At 39.4% G+C, this 15232-nt stretch overlaps 1 protein-coding gene across 2 annotated transcripts in view; it reads right to left on the reverse strand.

Moving 5' to 3' along the window:
* Positions 1-15232, reverse strand: part of MSRA (methionine sulfoxide reductase A) — a 290424-nt gene that overhangs the window by 148437 nt on the left and 126755 nt on the right. For both annotated transcript variants that reach the window (XM_042803095.1, XM_042803094.1), the window contains exon 3: positions 349-468. In XM_042803095.1, coding sequence (XP_042659029.1) covers positions 349-468 — 120 coding nt within the window. The remainder of the gene's footprint in view (positions 1-348; positions 469-15232) is intronic.

Consider the following 15232-nt stretch of genomic DNA (forward strand, 5'->3'; position numbering starts at 1 on the left):
AATGTGTGCTTTCTGATTTTTGTTCATACTCAGATACAGACAAAAGTAAAATCGAAACTCCTAAGGAACACACTTGCATAATTTGAAACAGAATTCATTTCCTGAAGGAATTATTTTTTTTTTTCCTTGAGATATTTGTACATACATTAATTCATGAATTATTAGGAAATAACAATGGGATGGGCATACCACAGATTTCATTACAGTTTAGGTGGCAAGGCCAATACCAGGGTTGACTAAATACCAAATCTCTTCAGTCGCTGCCGTCACTCCTTTTACTCTTCGTTGTCACTCATAATCTGATAGGATTCTACTCACAATCCTTAAAAAACAAAGAGAAAGGCTTACCTGAACAGACCTCTTTGTAGGTAGGATTTGGAGTATACCCTCCTGTGTAACCCACTTGAGTGGAGTAGACTCCCTTCTGTCTCCAAAACTTCCTCTCAGCTCCCCAGAAACAGCCCATACCTGAATATTGCATAAAGTACATATCGTTATGTCAAAATCTGCTCAACACTAAATCACTCATTTGCGCGTTAATTGATACAGTCCATAGCAGAAGTAACAGCTATAGCCAGCACGTGATGGTCAAATGTTGCCCAACTTTATGCACAGAGTAACTATACTAAGAAACCCTTTCTGCATCAGAGCACAACTCAAATAAACCTTTATTTATGCTTCTGAATATTAACATATCACAGAGGACAAATCCTATAAGGGCTCAAAGACTCAAACAAGAAGAATTCTCATGCACATTAAAAAGAAGTTACTTAAAAGGCAATTGTGCTATTTGTATAGCAGCATTTTTACTTTAGTTGATTAGCAAGCTGTCAAAACACAATAATTTGTATTAATGGCAAACAGTTATTTAATGTTCTGCTTTCAGGCATACGCAGTCTTTAAAGGTGGCAGTAATAATGGATTAAATTGTATGCTATAAAAGGAGGAAAAATGCTTCAGTTTAACAATTTATGCATGCAGGTATTTGATGTTCAAACAAAATTTTGGTAGTCATTCACCCACGTGGCCAATTATCAAAGGACATCGGACTGTCAACAGGTGTAAATTAGCAAAACTCTCCTGGTAATACCAATCAAGAACATTGTATGAAAGCCAGGGGGAAGGAACAAACAAGACTAACATTCACAACTGTCTGATGTTTTAAATAGTTAAGGGATGTTAGCTACAATTTGGAGGACTCTAAAGCTGAAACGTCACGTACACTCTAGTACTGTTTAGCTTATCCCTGATTATGGGTGATGTATTTTCTCTTTCAGCAATAACATATTTTTATTATTTTCTTACTAAACCATTTGAAATAAAAGGCAGTAAAAAATAAGCTAAATATTAAATACACTTAGAAATCAATGATCCATGATGAGTTTTCTGTTGATAACACTACAGATACGATGAGTTAAAAAATTGAGAAATGTTCCTTCAAAGTACAAAGCAGTACCTTGTATTAACTATGATGGCTCACAAAGGCATAGTCTCTTTGAAACTTCTGAGATTAACTTCAAATTAAAGTTGTAATGCACCAAACATTACAGAAGTAATGACCCAGGTTTCTCCTTCAAATTCAGGTGATCAAGCAAGCTGCATAAATTAGGAGCCCAGCCTGCTCCTGGAGACCATGGAAAGAAACAGGCATCTCCTAAGGACAATTCAGCCCACAGAAGATATAAATTGCTGATCAAATTACAGTCATTCTCCCTTGACTACAGAGATAGCTATGGCTATTTGACTTGGGATCCTCAGCTAAATTAGGCTGATGACAAACTGCTGTAGGACCTCTCTTGAAATTCCCTCCCAGTTTTGCAGGAAGAACAATCAAGAATTCTTATTTGAGAAATTTTTCAGGCACTTTCACATCACCTATCTAATGGTGTTTTAAACTGGAGTATTTCTGTACCTGATGTCACTATTTTGTCTCAATTAAGGCTGAGAAGTTCTCCAGTAATTTTGCCCCTAGGTTTAGTCAACTGCTAGAGGGTGAGACAGTTTTTACACATCACGCTGCCTACATTGCACAGTACAAATGGCAGCTGTGGTCCTGCCACTGTCCAAATCCAGAGCACAACTAGAGAACACCAACAGTCCCCGATACCCAAGTTTGCTTCCCACCCAAGTCTGAGCATGTATAAGGGGGACAGGGCATGCCCTCATCCCAACAGCCAGGTCAGAGAGCCGAGAGCAGTGAGCCGGGAAGTGCTCCTTGTGAAGACAGCCTTTGAGTCTTTAACCAAATAATTGCTTAGAAGTATATTTTTATCCATGTTTCTCATAGGTACACGTAAAACTGCATGTGAGCACAGGTATGTTTGCAAGTTTCTTGTAAGGCTACCACATGCATCCTATCAAAATTCCTGTTGCAGCACTTTTGAGTGATGTGAAGCATGTCAGCGATACTCATTAACAACACTTTAACATGGAGGGTATGCAAATTCTTGGCTTTTTTACACTTAACAGGCATATGGTAACAAAGTTCAGAAGCAAACACTAGCATACACAGCTTGGGGTGGGACAGCAAATTTATTTTATAATAAAACCCTTGAGCTTCATCATTCCTGTCTGCAGTTCTTTACTCCTCACCCCCAGCTTTAGAGATGTAGCTAAATCTTAACTACATCTTCATACTGTTTTATCCAGGAGGACATTTTGGAGGCATTACAGAATTAGACTGTGATAAAGAATCTATTTGAAAAGTGCATCTGATTTTGCTAAAGTTACTGCAGAAGAGAAAACTTCACTTATTAAAATCATGACTGAGACAATTGTTTAATTACGTGAAAGGCCTGTTATATATCAAGTCTATCACAGGTTCCATAAAGTATTTCCATTCCATTGTAAGACAGTGAAAAGTTAGGGACACAGCTTTTCTGTGGCCATTCAGTCTGCTCTAAAAGACTTTTTTCCTTCTGATAATCATAATTTACTCTGTCAACAAAAGAAAAAAATGTATTCAGATATGCAACCCCAAAAGAAGAAGGAGGCAGGATCCACTTAAATCTCATCTATCTTAAATTTAGATATTTAACTAAACACACTGCCCAGTTATTCTGCTTACTTTTTAGGACCACCTAAACTTGGTGATCCCGGAATTCATTAGGTTCTTTACTTCCCATGACAGTGTTCACCCAAACATGTTGTCCTGAAAAAACAAGCAACTTTCAGTAGTTTTCTGATGGTTGGATTTAGGCAGAGAGCAGAAGAGGGCATCGGAACTCCCATCAAAGTGAGCACACTTAAGCTATATTAGACTGCTTCCAAGGATGCTTTTCATTTGTTTTGTGGGTTGGTTGTTAGGTCCTAAGTCTGTATCCGCATGTGAAGCATGGAAAATAAACTTCAGCCCAACATTAATACTTCAGTGCTGTGCATCCTTAATATTATAAGGGAAGTTTGAGCTTCAGCTGCCTAAAATCCCAGCGGCGTCTGCAGCAGGTGAAGCCTGTGCACACTCTTGTGCAAGGACTCTGTAGCCAATTTATCGAACTAACGTTGTCTGGACAAGCGTGCTGAGGGGTGGTGAATGAGCTATTACATCTATACCAAGGAATAGTACAGATCCAGAATTTTTCCCATAACATACTGCTAGGCCCAGACCTGAGTGCAAACGAGTAACCCAAAATTAAGGACACAACCCAAATTCCTGTTTGAGTTCAGGCCCAACTTCAAATGCAAAGTAGAAATGCTTAGTCTTTTCCTATTTATTTCAAGAGTTTTAATCTTCAATAAAACCCTAACTGCACAAACTGAAATTACCGATCATTAGGGTGGTGGTCACTGACTCTCCTTGATCATTAACTATTATTTAGGATTCTCTCATTGATAGCCCTCTCTGACCTGTTGATTTGACCTAGTGACCCACATCCTCATCACGTTTTCTTTCACTTTTTCTTCTTCCAGTTTATGTCTGAATTCATTCTGCCCTCCTTCCTCTGAGACAGACATTTTATTCTCTTGGTGAACTGTTCTCATCATTTCTCAAGTACGCTGGCACATTGCACAAACAATAAATCCTCACATCCACAAGAACAGATAAAATTGAAATCTTTGTCATAATAAAACAACCTGCTAGTAAAGGGACATAATTTACAATGATACAATACTAAATTGCTTTCCACAGTATTAATACATTCAGAGGTTGATGTTGTTATTCTGCTAAAGTGGTGCCACATTCTACAGAGAAATTGTCACAAGGGTAGAAATATTAACAATAAAACCCCACATAATATTCCGGAGTTAAGGCACATCAGCTCATGGAATGCTTCTTCTTCAGAGCACTGACTGCCTTAAGCCATGTTTACCATGAACAACAACTACTAAAACAGGGAAATAATCTCAGTTCAAGACTTCACATGCTCCTCTAGTACAAAAAAGTTTACTTTCCCTAATTATTACTACTCTAGTAAGGAAACTGAAGAAAGAAATAGTTGAAATAATTAAATTAAACAATTAAATAAAACTCAGAGGGAAAAAAACAGTAAAAGCAGTAGGAAAGAAACATGAAAGCAAAATAGGCACCCATATTATAATCTGAAGCTAGAAAACATTCATGTGATTTTAAACTCTTCATTAAATAATTTGCATAATCCCCAGCAGTGGTAAAGTGAGTGCAGTTTTAGAGTTAGAGAGCTTCCAGAGGCATTCCTAAGAGAAAGAAAAAAAAAAAAAAAAACAAACAAATATTGGGGAACATACTCATGTTCCCAAAAAAAGTATTATTTGAATATAATAAGTATTGCAGAAGAATGTTTAAGCACTTAAGATATTTGTCACTTTTTAATTGCTCATTTGTAAAACAAAAACTATTCTTTTAGGGATGGGTTTTGACTGACTCGTAATTGTAATTTCAAAAGGTATTTAAAGATATTTTGCTTTTGAACTTCAAAACCAAGCAGATTTAAATAGTAATCTTTAAAGGTTCATTCATCCCTATAAATAATACTAATAGTACAGTTTGGGAATAAATGCCAGTACTCTTATTCCTTTCTAGCATCCACATCCATTTTCTCAGACTATTCTCTTTATATATCCATACACATATATATCTTCTGAACAACTCTTTTTGTACATAGCCTTACGCTCAGCCAAGGAACATGTGTTTCCATAGGCAACCCAGATCATTTGCATATTTCTAAAAAATAGTTAGCATAAGCTGAAGTATTTTTCTAAAATAATGAGAGCAAAGTGTTGCTCTGATAAGAGAGATGAGTATCTCATTGTTAAAGATAATCTGTAATAATTTTTAAATATTCACAGAGATAAACTGAGCAGAATTGAACCCCAGGTGTTTACTCTCTTGTGAGATGAACAGCTTTAAAGACTACGTTAACCATATTGACTAGATCTCCACTGACTGCAACAGGAGCTCATACATTCAGGGATTAATTTATTTGCCTAAACGGAGACATCCAAGGGTCATTTGAGATGCCTTAGGATATCCAAGACATCTATCTACACATGGCTGGCACAAATGACATGAGACTCAGGAGAGACATACGTGTTTCTTGAAAGGCATCTTGAGGCCAGTCAAAATGCTGCTGGACATCTCAAATATAACCGTTTGAGTATTTTAAGGCAAGAGAGACAAGCCCATACCCCATATGCAGACATTACAAAAATCTGAAAGTCTTTGAATTTGTAGTTGAATCAAATCCTCCAAAACTTAGTGATCTGTGTCTGAAAGTTGTCTATTTCTCTTCCACAACTATTAAGAGACTAGCATGTCTCAGTTGTAGAAGTCTATGCTACAGTATAAACTAGATGAAACCCAAGCAAAATTACTACTTGCAAAGTTATCTATACTCATAATAATGTTCATAGCTCATGATATTGTTAGATTCTTCATTTTGTGTACTGCATGAAATAGCCATTATATAGAACCAAAAAATAGATTGGAAAACTTGTTTGAAAACTATGCAATGTTCAAGACGTGTTCTCCACTCTTACAATAAACTCCATGATCCTGCAGTGGTAACGTTTACTCTCCTTCTTTCTGATCCCCTGCTCCAACGTCTGTTCCTATCATATCTTTGAAGAATACTGTTTCCATGCAGGTTCACTCATGTAAATTCCTATTTATGATTCCATTATGTACATTGGCGCGAGCAGTAAATTTGCATCAGGAGGGCATTCCTGACCCAAATTAAAACCTCACAAGATGCACCCATTCTGTACTAATTAAAGTCTATTAAGTTCTGAGCTCCACAGTTGCTAAAGGAGGCTAATGCTTCAGGAACAATGTTTTCCATTTAAAGAAACTCGCAGCAGTTGTATTGCTTTTATATATTGGCTAATTATCCTGTTTCCCCTCAAACATATACACATATATGGTATTTTCATTTGAGGAGCATTTTTTTTTAATGCCTTTGTCCTTTACCTTTGTCCTATATCCTTCTCCACTGGGCATCAGGTGCATGCACACCCTGACTTCTGCCTGACTACCCAATGCCCTTTTGCTCCTGCCAGCTTTATTTACAAGCATTCCCTCTCCCCTGCCCTAGTAGAAGTCCAACAGGACATCCAGAAGACTCTTTTTGTCATATTCTGAAGAATGAATGCATTATTTCATTGGCATGCCAAGTCTTTTCTGGCCCACCGCCTGCAATCCCTACGCCCACACTTCAAGGCACTTTTCCATGCAGCAGATTAAGAAGCTGTTTCAATGCCAGGTTGATAGCAATGCTTCACTGCAGAAGATGAACTGCAAAGGATATGGATCCTGCTCCTCCTTCTGTTAACAGGATTTTAGAATGTATGATTCCACTAAGTAGGGGGAAATGTCAGTTTTAAATACATACTCGGAAAAATAAAACGTGCTGGTACACTGAGAGAACAAAGAGCGACGTGCCCCACAAACCTCTTCCCTAACCCCAGATCAGAGTAAGTAGTGGGACAGGATCTATCCAAAGCTTCGGAGCACATTAGACAGAGGAGACCGGATCTTGTGCCAGCTTATGTTCTGAAACCCTTGAAGCAACGAGTCTGCCAGCTGCTCAAATGCTACAGTACCCAGCCAAAAGTAGCTGGGGGCACAGGCTGCTCCTATACATTGAAGCAGTAAAGGACAGCCAACAGTACATCCCACCGGCCTACCTCAATGCATCTTGCTCTAGCCAGCATCTCTCCGGGAGCTGAAGACACAGCTGCCAGTATCCCCGCTTCTCTTGGCCAGTATGGGACTTGGCCCAAATTTTGAATACGATTGATTTAGTTACCTCTATAAAATCTGGAGAAGGAAATGCTCAGCTGCTTTGAACTGAAATTATTTTTTTCCCCAGTTGGAAGGAATAAATTGAACCTCAGCAAGTTATATACCTATATAATAATGCTCATTTCATACATTTCCGCCAAATACTGAATGTGATTGGCGTTTTTTCTCTTTAAAAAATTGTGTAGAGCAGTTGGTACAGCTGATTGATTGAAGTCAGTCCAAGTACTGATATTTCTAAGTAGTGAGCCAGAGAGATATTTATGCTGTGTGCTCCGAAACGGTGGGGACCATTAATTTTTAGTACTTCACAGGTTGAGGTGGGTACCTTGGCTTCACCATGAAAGGTCAGGATGAGACCTCGGTAGGCACCATCATGCTCCCTCCCACAAAGAGAAGATGGGCAAGCAGGCACCAAGGAAGCTGTGATGGGACACAGCAAATCTCCCAGTTTGGACAATAAGGAGATCAGGATGTCCTGGCAACCCAGGAGAACATCCAGTCTGTCTATACATAGTGGCTGTACACCTGGCTACAATAATTTTTATTGACTTTGTGTAACTCAATAGCAGCAGACGTCCAGAAAGCTGAATTTTGTTCTCTACAGGGAAATACGTAAGTCCCTTTGGCTTCACTGTGGTTGTGGACACAAAGCCAAAAGTAGAACTGGATCTCAGAGTCACCTGTAAAGTAGGTGTATAGAGCTTTGTTGAACACTTTCACATTGCTTGTGCACTTATATATCAGTTAATAAGGGCCTGAAAATCTAAAACGATCAAAGCCATGTCCTTGTAGGCACCAAGATAAAAATACAGCATGAATTACCCCAGAGTCTTTGTTCTGAATTTTTTCAAATTCCTGTTGAGAATCTGGAAAGAATTCCAGATTCAGACTGAAATGCAATATCACCTTTTACATAACACTGTAATATGTGGGGTGCTTTGGTGAGCCATCTGGATGCATATAGGTTTAATGTTATCAATCAGGATTTAACGTAACGTTGTCTTATTGATGTCTTTAGGGGTTTAACATGCAGTACCCACAGAATATTTGAGCAATCACAGAATATTTGAGATCACTGGAAAACAGTCAACAAAGAAATGGTTGAGAGGGATATGAAAAAAAACTGAAATGGAGAACAAGCTCAGCTGAAAGAAATAAAACTCCTGATGACAGATGGCATTAAGCGGATGATCTTCCTAGATAAGCGTTGGCTCTAATGCTACAACAGGGTTGATAAATATGTTGAACAGCTTGCCTGGGGCAAGTCAAACAAAGCCCTCGGCAAGAAATTTAAAATGCAGTTTGCCTAACAGAGCAACTAAAGAGGAATTTCTTGGCTCACCATTTTGCCAAGATGTGTTCTGTTCACACTGCATGAATTCCCAGAGAAACTGTTGGGTTTGCTTCTTTTTCCATAGGAGAAGCAGAAGCCTCATGTTCATTCAAATTAACAAATGCCCAGGCAATTCATTTATGCCTGTATGGTAGCTGCTGACATTCGAAGTGCGTGTGGGCACATGTTTGTGTATGTATGTATGTATGTTTGTATAAAATCTGCACAACAGATTAGAATTATTGTAAAAGGAAAAGCAGACTATCATAATAGAAAAGGAATATTTTACTGTCAAGAGAAAAACTGCCATGTTTTCAGCATGAAAAATATGCATAACATGTCATAAGTATAAGTATGACTTTTGAAAAGCCCTACAAGACAACAGCACTCAAACTGGGAAAAGCAATAGAGAGATAGGTAGATAGAAAATTGTTTTTTAAAATGTGTTTATTCAATCCATCATAAATGCATGTTACAAGTTATAAATAATACAAAATCAACAGAATTTAAATAAATCTGAAGCAAATATCAAGAATGTTAATAAGGCACAAACCACAGTTGCTCTAAACTTCACAGTTATAGTATGAAAGGTTTCAGATATTCCTATTTAAATGCAGTTTTGATCTGAACCAGCAGAGAGCAGGGATATACACAAGTCAGTGTATTAAAATACTTTCAAAGACAGCCTTATTCACTGCCTCAGTAGTCTTCTCCCATCCAATAAGCAGGAATACTTAAACCAATTTTATCCTGAAGGTCAACAAAACTGTTCTCTGGCGAGTCCACGTAACAAGAAAATTCCATCATTAAAATCGTCTTTTGGAAAACTTCTTGCCTCTAATTCCCAGAAACCAGAAGATACAGCCCACTCAGAAGATCATTTATGCTGATCTGAAAGGCTGTCACCACACACTGGAAGGAGAATATATGAAAGCAGCAGAGGCCAAACTTTCTGACCTTTGAGAGATGCACCAGAATGTCCCTGTACCCGTGACACGTACCTCCACCTGGCAGAGCTGGGAGGACAACTCTGCAACATAACTTCCACCTGTGAGTTGCACCCACGCTGTTCAGAAGTTCATCTTGGCTCTAAATAATCAGAATTAACACTGTGAATCATTCCCAAAAGTGAATAGGAAGAGAAGTAGATCTTGCAAGAGTGAAGAAAGCCAACCACTTCTGCAGCTCTGCCTTTTGCCGCAGGCTTGGGGCACAGGCGTTATTCCTAATCACTGTTCTGCATCTACTTGTGCTGCATTAATCATACTCGGCATTTCCTTAACTGGGAGAGAAAGGTTAAAAAGAGCTGGAAGATTGCAGAGGGTTCATTAGGCCTGAACATATTCCCACAATTCACGGGCTTTACTTCCCAGCTCCCAAACGGACACCAGTGTGGGAATGCGCCATAGGAGGAAGCCTGGCAGCAGACGTTTGGATCCGGGGAACCACGTTTGCTGCTCCCTCTAGAAAGCAAGTACTTAAATAGTAATTCACATGTATTTAGCTCGTTTCATTCAAAAACATCAAAGCATTTTGCACACAATAATTAAGCCTCACATGAACCACAATTTATGTATTATTAACTTTAAGCACTCCGCAACTGAGGTATGAGTGGTCCCAAAGCAAAGCAAAGAATCCCTTTTGGAAAAATACCAAAGGATCCCAACTAACAGGTCTTTGTTTAAAACACCTCTGTTTCATGCTATGACTATTGGGTAACAGAAACACCACTTGATAAAACTATGTATTTTCCAACTTTTTCCTTCCCATATTTTAGTTGGTTTGTATTCTTCAGTAAAACTTTAGATAAAATGTAGCAACTTTTATCTTACTTGTTTTCTGTCAGTGGGATATAGCTGCAATACAGTAATGGGGAAAATAAGACAAAATAAAGAACTGCTTCTAAAATTACAGGAAATATATGGGAACATTGTGATTGCTTTACCATGTTGAGCCAGATACGGATTAGGCATGGGACAAGAGAAATCAAACATGTTTAACAATAAATAAAGAATTAATCCAAAAAAAAAAAAAAAAATAGTTCAATGCCTTATTCCTGAAGATTTATTTTATTCTTTGATCAAGTTTCATTCATGAAATGGAACTAATTCTGTTTACTTGGCATTGTATAAGTAATCAATTCCATTATATTTAGACAGGTGTAGAATTGGGAAAAATGAGATGAAAAGGAGGCTTCAGGAATTCAAGCCCGAATGCAGACTGTAAAAAATTTTGTCTCTGAAGATTGTTTTCGTCATTAGTGGTATTGCTATTTTCAAAACCACAGCAGATAAAAGCCTTCATCACAGATTTTAATTCCATTGCGCTGGATTCTGGGTAGCAATGCAGAACCAAACAGCAACCCCCGCAAAAGTTTAGTTTTCTATTTACAGGGCCATTCATATTAGTACAATCCATAAACATGACAGAGAACTGTCACAAACTGTACAGTTTAGGAATTGGAAACCAATAAACACATGTTTTCTTTCATCTTCGGGGATCTGGGAATGCAACTGAGTGAACGCTTATGGCTGGGAACAATTGGGCATCATTTTCCATGAACAACCAAATCACATACAAAGCAATATTACACCAAAAATTGATATGACCTGCAGAAAAGAACTGCTATTCACAAAGTAAGAACAATCAGTCCTTAAGGGCAAAATATTTGGATTAAAATTGCATGTCTCTCATGTCTAATCAATTAAAGAAGAATCTTAAGAAGTACTGCAAGAACCTGATGTTTCTTGGCCACAAAGATGATGACGGAAGTGTCACAAGGACACAGAAAAAACTGTCAGGGTTTATGGTGAAAATTCCAACTCCCTTAACCATTTACTCTTTTTAATTTCTATTACAAAATAAACTTTTGGATCCACAAAAATATGATGAGTATGAATAAAAGCATCAGAAGCTCCTTGCACACCTCTGAAGTGTCCAAAAATGGAACCAAACTTAATCTGAATTAACACAGCAGAATGTCCAAGGATACAGTCAATAAAAATAAATCAGGCCAACATGTGCACAGATAAATTCAGCCTAGCCACTTTTCTATCTACTTTGAAGAAGGGTGTAGTTTCTTAATATATTACCTTTCAGAAGTCTGTTAGGGATAAAAAGAACCTCTGATACAATAATATGTGAAAGAGATTGAGATAGAGCTACATGGTCCTATCATCAACCTGATTATTTGCTTCATTGCAAAGCATCACATCTTTAGTTCGGTCATTGATTTGAGGCTTTCAAATAATTTCGTGATCTTCCTTTGCTCTAAGTATTCCAACACTTCGCAGAGATTCATTTCAGATCATTCCCGGTCATTTGACACACTTTAGTGCTCTGCTACTCAAGTAGAACTTGATGTACACATAAAATAAGAGATGTCATCAGGGCTGTGTAATCCATTTGATTCTCTTGAAACTCTATCTTTCATATAAATTCATCTCTGCAATAATAGTGAAGCCTTACCCTTGCCTTGTGAAAATCTCTCTAATCTCACAGCAACCTTAGGGAGCTTGAAATATACAGAAGCAAAACAAAATAGATTCTAATACTAGAAAAGCAAGGCACCACGAACATTTTGTTACCAGCAAAATAAGAATCACTTTTAGGGTGATGCTGCAGAAAATAATAACTTGTTTACAAAGTTTGTTTACTGCAAGGAATAGAAATCTTGCCTTTTCTTTCCTTTTTTGATAACTATTGCTAAGTTAAATTAACTGCCATAGACACATTCAGAAAAAAGTAATCTCATATTACTTATTTTATTTATAACCTTAGATTTTAGACAACAACAGAAAGCTGTAGGTACCCTGACAATTACTTAAACTTACAGTCCATAATTGCTCAGGAGCAAAAAATAATTACATTCAAATAACAAGCCAATTCAACAAGTAGCCCTTTAGTCCCTCTTTCCCCAGCTCCACCGAAACATACCCTTAACCCTTTTCCAATAAAAGCCCAAACTAATAAATGCCTTCTAAGTGTACCTAGAAGTTGATTTAAATTAATCTGTTTTGAACCACAGCTGTCCTTAATGGAAATATAGAATTTCCAAGAGTTATTTTCTCATCTATTAGTAGCCAATAAAATTATGGCACGTTCTCACTTGCAAAAGAGAATAACTCTTTCCTACCCACTCCCAAAAAAAGGCAATTACTCAAGAAAATACCAGAGGAGATTGTTATAGAAAAACTAATTTATATCCAGAGGAAAAGACAGAGGCCAAATAGATATGTGGTTAGTCATTTACCATTTATGCAGTACTTGACGTGCACTAATGCCCAAAAAACATGGTATGTCACTGTTGAAAATAAAGTAACTATAATAAATACTGAGGCAGAGTGTCTGTGCTGCATCGATGGCTCGGCAAAGCAATTGCCATTACGCACAGCAAAGTCCATGACCTGCTCACTCTCCAACCCCGTGGTTTTCTTAGACATCCTCTAAATGTCCTGTGCTCTGGCTGTGGTTGGAGGAATATTAAGCTAGAGGGCATCAGGAGGTACGCGGCCTCTGGCTGTTTTAAGGGCTGTAGTAGCATGCTCTTGCTTAAATAAATAGCCTTTCTATCCTTGAAGCTGGCTTTTGGGGGAGCCTCATAAAATGCTATAGACATAGGCACTAGCATTTGTTAAAGAAGCACCATGAGAGCGGCACAGCAGCTATCTAAGGTGGAAATTCCCATTTTCACCGTGAAGTTGGATGCGGCCATTGCATAGCAACTCTTTGAAGAAGCAAAGATACACTTATTTTTTGTATGCAGCAGAATTTTTCTCTTTCTTCACAGGTTTTGAATCAACAATTATTATTTTTTATTTAAAAAGCAATGCAACATGTATTACTTATGGCTACTGCATTTCAGAATAATGCAATAGTCAAAAGTGGTACATGACAGACAAGCCCGAGATGCAACAGAGTGAACACTGAAGAGGATAAGAAATTAGCTTATACAAACCATGGTCAGAGATCCATGTACAGGTGTACTTTGGATAACTGTAGCTATCAGGTACGCCGTCATAGAGACAGAAATGTGCTTCCCCAGGGTGGAAGCAGTAAGAAGTCCCTCAACACTATGCCTTCAGCCCACCTCCTTCGCCAGCACAGAGGCACAGGCATCTCTCATACCCATGCCAAGCCAGACACGCATCCTGTCCTGGGTTGAGTGAGTGGTGGAGTTTTTTGGTGGCAGGGGAGGGGGCTATCGGGGCGGCCCCCTGTGAGAAGCTTCTCGAAGATCCCCCAGCTCCACGTCAGCTCCACTTCTGTTTGAGAAATTGAGCCAATCGGCTGCGCCTCTGCAATAACGTATTTAAGAAGGGACGTGGTGACGGGCAGTCGGACTTGTGAGGAGGAGTTGCTGCAGCTGCATGAACACCAAGGTCAGTGGAGGAATGGAGGAAGAAAGGAGGGGGGTGGTGTGCCAGAGCAGAGACCCCCCTGAATCCTGTGGGGAGACGGCAGGGCGGCCCCCCCCGCCACCCATGAAGGGCTACGGTGGAGCAGACATTGATTTGTGGCCTGTTGCTCCTGCTCACCTGATCAAGGTGCTGTGCCCAAAGAAGGCCAGGGTCTCATGGGAAAAGGTAGTCCCGCTGCTGTAATTCAGCGCTGGGAGGATTGCAGCATGTGGGGGAGTCCCACGCCAGAGCAGCTCAGGAAGGGCTGCAGACGTGGGAGGGAATCCAGTCAGAGGAAGTTAGTGACCCATGACGGAGCAGTGTGGGGAACGCTGCGGCCCGTGGGAGGAATTCATGTCGGAGAAAGTTTGTGGAGGACTGTCTCCTGTGAGAGGGGGACCACGATGGAGCAGGAGGAACAAGTTCCGGACACTCCCCTCACCGAAGATGAAGGAAGTGGCAGCGCTGACTGCACCCCCCATTCCCTGCCCCTGCGCCCCTGAGGGAGGAGGTAGAGATATTGGGAGCAGAGCTGAGCCCGGGAAGAAGGGAGGGGTGGGGGGAAGGTGTTCTCAAGATGTGGCAATGCTTCTCACTGTCCTACTCTGTTATGTGTTGTTAGTGTCTATAATAAATGTATGTTCTTTTTTTTTCTTCCCCTAACAAGTCTGCCTTTTGCTCGTGATCATAAAGGGAATTTTTCCCCATCCCAGTCCTATCTTGAACCCCAAGCCTGGCTCTCTGTCCCTTCTCATTGCCGGAGGGGAAGGGAGAGAGAGCTGCTGCATGGTGGTTGGCTGCCAACCAGGCCCAAACCACGACACATCCAGAGCGAGCTGTTGCCTATTTTACAGCATTCACTGTGCAATCAGTCATTTTGGCTCCTTTTGGGGTTTGGGGTTTTTTTGGGGGATACAACTTCAAAGCAGGTTAGGTGCAATTACTAGAATACATATCAAGGTTGCAAAACTTGCCCAACTTTATTGTCCATTAAAGATTCACATGCATCTTTAATTTATTATTTCTTATTACAAATCTTTCTCAACAGGGGGCTTATGACAACTGTGGCTTGCATTTGCAAGGTTTGCAACACCATTTTCAACAATGACTCCTGTATTTTCAAATCAGTACACAAGTTCTAGCGATGTGACTCCCCACAGCTTTAATTAATTAATAATAGAAAAGCAATGATATACACACATGATATATGTGACCTCTGACATACAGTATATGGCATAATGGGGATCCATCTCACAGCTAACAAAAACAGGAACTCGGGGA

The sequence above is a fragment of the Tyto alba genome, unplaced genomic scaffold, assembly GCF_018691265.1.
Source record: "Tyto alba isolate M040663 unplaced genomic scaffold, T.alba_DEE_v4.0 Super-Scaffold_40, whole genome shotgun sequence".
NCBI lineage: Eukaryota > Metazoa > Chordata > Aves > Strigiformes > Tytonidae > Tyto > Tyto alba.